The sequence below is a fragment of the Conger conger genome, chromosome 6, assembly GCF_963514075.1.
Source record: "Conger conger chromosome 6, fConCon1.1, whole genome shotgun sequence".
Lineage (NCBI taxonomy): Eukaryota > Metazoa > Chordata > Actinopteri > Anguilliformes > Congridae > Conger > Conger conger.
Genome location: NC_083765.1, coordinates 4,428,373 through 4,436,809, shown reverse-complemented (window position 1 = coordinate 4,436,809; position 8,437 = coordinate 4,428,373). Strand labels below are relative to the sequence as shown.

The 8,437-nt window shown below is 46.5% G+C and overlaps 1 protein-coding gene across 1 annotated transcript in view; it reads left to right on the top strand.

The window, feature by feature from the left end:
- LOC133130215 (polyamine-modulated factor 1-binding protein 1-like) overlaps window positions 1–5,487 on the top strand; it is a 20,808-nt gene extending 15,321 nt beyond the window's left edge. The window contains exon 13 of the mRNA XM_061244613.1: window positions 4,641–5,487. Coding sequence (XP_061100597.1) covers window positions 4,641–4,722 — 82 coding nt within the window. The 3' untranslated portion in view covers window positions 4,723–5,487. The remainder of the gene's footprint in view (window positions 1–4,640) is intronic.
- The last annotated feature ends 2,950 nt before the right edge of the window (window positions 5,488–8,437 follow it).

Genomic DNA, 8,437 nt, shown 5'->3' with positions numbered 1-8,437 from the left:
GGGTGAACACACCTGACTCCCAGGTAAAGGGAGGGTGAACACACCTGACTCCCAGGTAAAGGGAGGGTGATCACACCTGACTCCCAGGTAAAAGGAGGGTGATCACACCTGACTCCCAGGTAAAGGGAGGGTGAACACACCTGACTCCCAGGTAAAGGGAGGGTGAACACACCTGACTCCCAGGTAAAGGGAGGGTGAACACACCTGACTTCCAGGTAAAGGGAGGGTGAACACACCTGACTCCCAGGTAAAGGGAGGGTGAACACACCTGACTCCCAGGTAAAGGGAGGGTAGAGAACCAGCAATCACCAGGACCGTCTTTTTGATGATCGCAGTCGGAAATTCTCTTTCACAAATAACATAATGGCCAGTGCAGTGTGTTTTTCTGTATTAAAAGTGTGTATTTAGGCCTGGCAGTGTACGTTCAGACCCTTCAGACCAGTAGTGCTGCTGCTTGTCATTCATTCCTCCAATCAGAACTGAGTTAAAGGTGCAGTAGGTCATTTTGGGCTTCTAACGGTCAAGAGAGGAATTGCAGCAACAATTGCAGCTCAAACCACAACACTGTTTATCCCTCCCCCTTCTCTGTGAACACGCTGACGTTGAAACGCCATTGGCGGCGGCAATTAGAACCAATTTTCAACCAAAGAGCTTGAATAGTACAGCTATACGATGCTTTGGTACAGAGTGCCGGCCCGTCAACTGCATATTTTGAAACCCGAATTTAAGGACTATAAACACAGGCAGAGGGTGAGTCAACATGTCAGTGAGCCTTTTTCAATGATAGGAAGGGATTTACAATGGTCTTGTAACAATGTTTTAACACAAAAATCTTACCTATTGTACCTTTAAAGCCAGGTACACCAGCTGCATTAAATCTCTGGCCAATCAGTGGCAGTAATCAATCAATGAACTATCCGATGGAAAAGAAAACTTCAAGGGCCAATTTGACCTGGAATATAGCAAAGACTTCCTTTTGACTTTGTTTGGCTGTAATGGATGTTTACTCTTCTGATGGAGGGCTCACTGAAGCAGATAAGCTGCTAATTGGTCAAACTAAATCACCATAATGCTACCCATATTTTTCCTTCCATTCTTTGAAACCAGGCTCTTCATCCGTAGTGGTTAAGGTAAATGACTGGGAGACACAAGGTCGCTGGTTCGATCCCCGGTGTAGCCACAATAAGATCCGCACAGCTGTTGGGCCCTTGAGCAAGGCCCTTAACCCTGCATTGCTCCAGGGGAGGATTGTCTCCTGCTTAGTCTAATCAACTGTACGTCGCTCTGGATAAGAGCGTCTGCCAAATGCCATTCATATAATGTAATGTAATGTAATGTAATCCCACACATTTCTATCAACACATATTTAAATCAGGAAGGGGACACATACATTTTTAATGGCACTAAATACTTTCAAAATCTAGAGCGAATATTATAGGAATTGTAGCGGTCAGTACCGGGGGCTGCCAACAAAACTGGGCGAGACCCTGACTACGAACGCCCCTCCATCTCTACCAGGGCTAACACTTGATTGGCTGATATATACACTGTGAGCATCAGAGTGCATTGCACAGTGACACATTTGCTGTTATTGCGGTTCTGTGCGCTGTAACGGTTGTGTTCCGATATGGATGAAAACACCCTCAAATGAAAGCTGACAGTCTGCACTTCAACCCCATCCTCAGCGCGTCCTTTCAATCTCAAAGTGTGAGAGAACAGAACCAAACCAAAGTGACAAAAAAATGTGCCACAGTCCAATGAATTGCTCACTGTATATTTGTATATGTACGTGTATATACATGTCATATAGTGGTATGAATCATATAGTGGTATGAAAAATAAATAGTGTGTGTCCTTCTAACCCATTCTGCTGGAAGTTGTGCAGGGAGAATGTTTGCTGTATGTGAAGGTTGTTCATCTCCACAGAAGATCTGAGGATCTTTTTCCTTTTGCCTTGATGGAAAACCTGAGATGTTAGTGCCTCCCTTTTTTTATATATATATATATATATATATATATAAAGCAGCTTTCCTTTTAAAGAGAAAAAAGAGAAAGAAAAACCCTCTCCCTGTGCGATGGCTGTCCAAAAAGCATCTTGTTTATTAGCAGTTTCTTCTCCCCCCCCCATCCCTCATCTTCCAGTTCACTTCCAGCTTGAAGGTCCCCTGATTGATTGAAAGCTTGTCTTGTTTATTTGGGCTATCAAGGAATGAAATATTCATATTGTGCGCTTTTCCGAGCAGAAGTTATCTAGATGCAGCGTAAATGGTACTTGGGATTAGATTTTCGCAGCAGATTGCTGTTATTAAAGGGAGGAAGAGTGCGTGGGGGGGTGGGGGTTCGGCAGCCATCTTCCTGCGAGGCAATCTATTTATTTACACGCTGAGATGGAGCAGCGGACAGCCTCTTAGCGCACTGGAGCAGAAACGCTCAAACCCCGTACACAGGCCTTCACCACCTCCCTCTCTCTCTCTCTCTCTCTCTTCCCTCTCTCTCCATCTCTATCTCCCTCTCTCCCCCCTCTGTCTCCCTCTCTCTCCCTCTCTCCTCTCCTCCCTCTCCCTCCTCCCTCTCTCCCTCATCCCTCCCTCTCTCTCTCTGTCTCTCTCTCCCTCTCTCTCTCTCCCTCATCCCTCCCTCTCTCTCTCTGTCTCTCTCCCTCTCTCTCTCTCTCTGTCTCTCTCCCTCTCCCTCCCTCCCTCTCTCCTCTGATTGAATAGTTAATAGCTTTGACTCGACTTTAAAAGCCAGGCCTGAGGTGACACGTGGAGCCAACTGGTGCTCTGCCTGCCCGTCTGTCTGTCTGTACGTACGTCTGTCCATCTGTCCGTCAGCAGGGAGGGCAAAAGGGGCTCGTTAGCATGGCGATTAGCACCCTCTCGTTAGCATGGCGATTAGCACCCTCTCGTTAGCATGGCGATTAGCGCCCTCTCGTTAGCCGTCGCTCGCCCTGTTCACTGGCTGTAGCGGGGTGAGGGCGGTGACTGTGTGTTTGTGCGTTAAACGTGCGTCAGGGCGGTGAGTGTGTGTTTGTGCGTTAAACGTGCGTCAGGGCGGTGAGTGTGTGTTTGTGTGTTAAACGTGCGTCAGGGCGGTGAGTGTGTGTTTGTGTGTTAAACGCGCGTCAGCGCGGTGAGTGTGTGTTTGTGTGTTAAACGTGCGTCAGGGCGGTGAGTGTGTGTTTGTGTGTTAAACGTGCGTCAGGGCGGTGAGTGTGTGTTTGTGCGTTAAACGTGCGTCAGGGCGGTGAGTGTGTGTTTGTGTGTTAAACGTGCGTCAGCGCGGTGAGTGTGTGTTTGTGCGTTAAACGTGCGTCAGGGCGGTGAGTGTGTGTTTGTGCGTTAAACGTGCGTCAGGGCGGTGAGTGTGTGTTTGTGTGTTAAACGTGCGTCAGCGCGGTGAGTGTGTGTTTGTGCGTTAAACGTGCGTCAGGGCGGTGAGTGTGTGTTTGTGCGTTAAACGTGCGTCAGGGCGGTGTGTGTTTGTGTGTTGAACGTGCGTCAGCGCGGTGAGTGTGTGTTTGTGCGTTAAACGTGCGTCAGCGATTCGCCTGTAACAGGCGCAGAGCGGGGTTTGTGTGCCGCTAATAACCAACAGCCAGAGGTTAGAGGTCAGAGGTCAGACACAGGCAGGCAGGAGCGAGGTGAAGCACCTGGAGCTCACTGCGTTTCATTACCCGTTACGCCGTGTGTCTCGAGTCCTGACCGGCGCAGCTCACCAAAACCTGCACCTGCTGGTAGCTTTATTCTTCATATCTTCATATTAAATGTCGCCTTTTCCAACGGCCTTTTTGCCATTTGCTTTTTTCTATTTTGCTTCTTTTTTTTTCTTCATATATTTAAAAGGTACTAGATTTTTGTGTTGAAACACTGTTACAAGACCATTGTAAATCCCTTCCTAACATCGAAAAAGGCTCACTGACATGTTGACACACCCTCTGCCTGTGTTTATAGTCCTTAAATTCGGGTTTCAGAATATGCAGTTAACGGGCCGGCACTCTGTCTTAAAACAGCGTATAGCTGTACAATAATTCAAGCTCATTGGTTGAAAATTGGTTCTAGTTGCCACAGCCAATGGCGTTTCAACGTCGGCGCATTTACAGAGAAGGGGGAGGGATAAACAGTGTCGTGGTTTGAAGGTGTTTGTTGCTGCTATTCCTCTCTTGACCGTTAGAAATCAGAAATTACCGATTGTACTTTTAAAACAAAGTAAAAATAACAAGTCAGAACATGAGTCCTGTTGTTTTCTTTGACTAAATTTAGAATTAGATTATAAATATATATATCTATATATCACTGCTAGCTAAAGGGCCTTAAATGTTTCACTGAAGTTAAACTGTCAGGGATCCTTTGGAAGGGAACCAGGCAAACAAAGCAGCAAGGTGTCTGAAAACATCTCTCTGATCCATCTTTGATGAAGAATGATCTGTCAGAGACAAGCAGGGCTTTTACTGAGAAATACAAGTCATTTTTAGCTCTATTTTTCTCTCTCTCCCCCCTCTTTCTCTTTTTCTCCCCCCTCTCCCCTCCCTCCCTGTCTCCTCCCTCTCTCTCTCATCCCTCCCTCCTGCCTCTCACACGCTCTCTCTCTCTCTCTCTCTCTCTCCATCTCTCTCCATCCCTCCCTCCCTCCCTCCCCAGGCTCAGGTCTGACCAGGTCGTTAGGGGCTCCATTAACGCACACAGGAAGAAGAAACCACTTGCTGCCAACCTGCACAGCTAAGGCTCAACACAGGGAGCCCCACACCTCTCCAACCTGTAGCCGCACTGCATTGTGGGACACGTGCGTGGACGATTCTCCGGTGGAAGCTGTTACAAGGGAACCGTGTGCCACTGCTGCCGCTGACTCACAATGATGTTTCTGAATTATTAGCTTTTTATTTTATTTATATTTTGTGCCAATCCGAAGATTATATTTTTTAAAAGCTGCAGGACATTTTAACGTGTCGTCATCTACTCACAACTACTCTCCCTTTGTCCAGTCGGCCACGTCTCTCCACACCGGATCATTTCACAATATTAATGCTTCTGCGTGGCAATTTTCTAGGATGGATATTTATATGTAAAATGCATTTGAAAAAAAGAATTCACATCAAAATTACTGGTGAAAGTGTGAAACCTGCCCCGCATTATCGCAACCGTATTCTGACAGAGGAGAGGCTAATTATGTTCATGAATATAGCAGGTTTTTCTATATTTCCATATATATTTTGTTTTAAATGTTTGGGAGGGTGGGTCACATGGTGAGGCCATTTTAACTGAAAATCAGCAGAACTCAGACAATCACTGTAATTACCATGGACGCCAGTTCTGCACCTTTTTAAAAAAATAAAAAAACAGGGTTCGTTTTAGAAATGTGATTTACGGTGCTAATGTAATCGTGTCATTTTTTAAAAGCCATTAAGTGTAGTTTGTGTGCCTTCATATATGACGTAATAAATAAATAATATACAATAAAATATTCAATAAAATACACATTTTGAATTCTTCTGTGTGTATGTTTGCCTTATTCATATTGAAAAGGTGGGTCTGTGCTATTTTGTGTTGGAGATCCCCAGGGCTAATGTCTGCGTCTTGCATGCGAACATCTTGTCCTGTAGCTATTTCTGATGAATGTGACTAAATTGCTCTTGACCCAAACGGCTTTCATGAAAGAAAATGCGTTCACATTAAAGAATGATGAGGGTATTCAAAAGTGAATCCATCTTTTACTCTGCTTTTTTTATTTTTTTTGTTGTTGACTGTTTCTCGGTTTAACTACAGTAGCAGCAACAGACAGACAAAGACACAAAAAAAAGGAAGATAAATAACTGCTGGCCACATGAGGACTTTTTCATTTATGGAATTAGAATGGCTGAATATATGTGTGTATATATATATATATATATATTTGCTCTTTTTTTCAGGAGTGTCGATCGACTATGACGTTCCACTTCTCTCCGATTTGACGTACAGTATTTCATTTGACGAATACCTCTGTACTCTCATAAATTTTATCCAGTAAGGGGCTTATTGGGGAAGCTTGGTCAGTGTTCTATTCAGAGGAGAAACGGAGAAGCCTCTCGCTGTGTCCAGTGAGTTGATCAACTGTAATTGGACACTGCAAGTCTTTTTTTGGTAACTGTATTTTCCCCTTTAGTTAAACCTAACCTCTTCACAAACACACACTGGAGTGTACCTCCTCAGGCGACAGAAGTCACCTCAACGTGTCCACCCGGCCCATTCAGGCTGGGGGGGGGGGGAGGGGTTGTGGGTATGGAGCAGGTGAAGGCCCCCCAGGGAGGGGGGGGGGGGACGGTGTTCCCGGTCGATGGCATCGAGCCGCGGCATTCCCACGGCGTTCCCACGGCGGCCCGGGAGGATTGATCGGAGCTGAGCAGGAAGCCCCGCTCGGCCGGGCCGGATCGATACCCAACATTCTCCCCGACGCGGCGCTCAATACCCAACACTTAAGGTGTCTGAGCCAACGGAACAACGCCAATAAGTGTAATTAATGCCCCCCCCCACCCCACGGGAGCGGTGTTTAAGGGTCATTCCAGCGTAACTGACACTGCTATCGTGCGCGCACACACGCGGAAGCACAGCACACGCGTGTGAACACGCAGACCACAGGCGCTGACGGGCACACGTTTTTTTAACTCTGGTTAAAAAACAAAATATTCTTTCAAATTACATTCATTCAAATACTCTTCTGTGCTTCTAAAATACGGAGGGAACGAGCCCTCCACTCCGCTGGGGGCCACGAGGGCTCCTCCAACACAAGGGCCGATCCGTTTCAGGATTTTGCGGCAACTTCTGGTCTTAATTATTGAATTGGCTCAATCATATCATCTGACATGTGAGTACCGGCTACAGCTGCAGACTGGGAGTGCATCCTCATGATTTTACGCTGCTGAACCCGAGCTGTCAGCTAATTAAAAACAAGGCAACTGGTTGGAACAAAAACCAGTAGACAGACCGGCTCTCGAGGACCGGAGTGGACCAGTGGAGACCGGGGGCAGTAGGGGCTGTGTTCTGATCCGATACTGTGCCCTGGGCTCAAAGGGGCTGGCTCTTTCTCTGCCGTTCTCCCATTTCAAACAGTGTTTGATGAACGCATCGCACTCAGAACTGAGGCTACTTTTACGCTGCTGAGTAGGGTTTACCAAAACATTTCTGGGAGGGGGAACGAAAATAAATAAATAAAAAACTTTTTAACGATTCACTCCGTCACCAAATGTCAGGATTCCCATCCCTGAAGTCATGAATAATGTATAAACTGTGACCATTAGTTTCCTTAAAAATGTATTTTTTACAAAATCCTTAAAAATGTCCTACACTTTGTATTCCCAATTGCAACTGCCTCATATAATCTGGGACAACATAACAGCGGATCCTCTGGCTGTCCAGGTCCGGGGTTGCCGACCCCTGTCACAGAACAAGCTGTAGTAGCCTGATTATTGGCTGCTGAACAACCAATCAGAGATCGAGGAAAGCCTTTAAACGATTGTGATTTTTCAGCATCTGAGTTCACCTGTGACCTCAAACCGTTCATTTCTACACCAATCCACCCATCACAAAACCACACTCTCAGTGTGTCCTCCACTAACAGAAAAAAAAAATGAAGGTTTAAGAACAAAACCACCTACTGTTTTATTTATTTTGGACTTTATGGATAACATTAGTAAACCTTCTGACCGTGCCGTTATGTTTATTTTTGAAGATGTCTGTGTCTTTAGGAAAGGTGAGGGCCCCCCCTGTCTCCTGAATGTTTGGTGATTCTGGTTAATCTCACCACATCCTAATACTCTCATTCAGGTTAAGATTATTACTAAGGAAATGTGTTCAAATCTAAAAGGGTGGAGTCAGAATGCCCCAGCGCCACACTGGGACACCTGCATGAAGTGATCCCTCCGACTCCCTCTGAAAAGGCGCTGGAGTGTTGGGTCACCTCTGGAGTGTTGGGTCACCTGTGGAGTGCTGGGTCACCCCTGGAGTGTTGGGTCACCTCTGGAGTGCTGGGTCACCTCTGGAGTGCTGGGTCACGTCTGGAGTGTTGGGTCACCCCTGGAGTGCTGGGTCACCTCTGGAGTGCTGGGTCACCTCTGGAGTGCTGGGTCACGTCTGGAGCCACACAGAGCCTGTTCAAGGGTCGTGTCTCTGAGCTCATCCTCTGCCGGTGACCTCTGCCACCCGATAGGCCAGTTTTACTCTCCCTCTCCATCCAATCAAAATGCATTCCCAAACAAATGTTCCATCAAGCCATTTTCTCACTGTGCCAGTCAATTTCCACATGTGAAGCAGTGTCATAAGGTTTTGCTCAGCGCAGCTCTTTAGCTCTACGACTGGACAAAAGAAAATTACGATCCTGGACGACACCAGAAAATCACCCTCCACTGGCAGCGACTCCCGTTGTTTGCCTCAGACTGACACCATTCTAAAACCGCTCCGCCATTTCA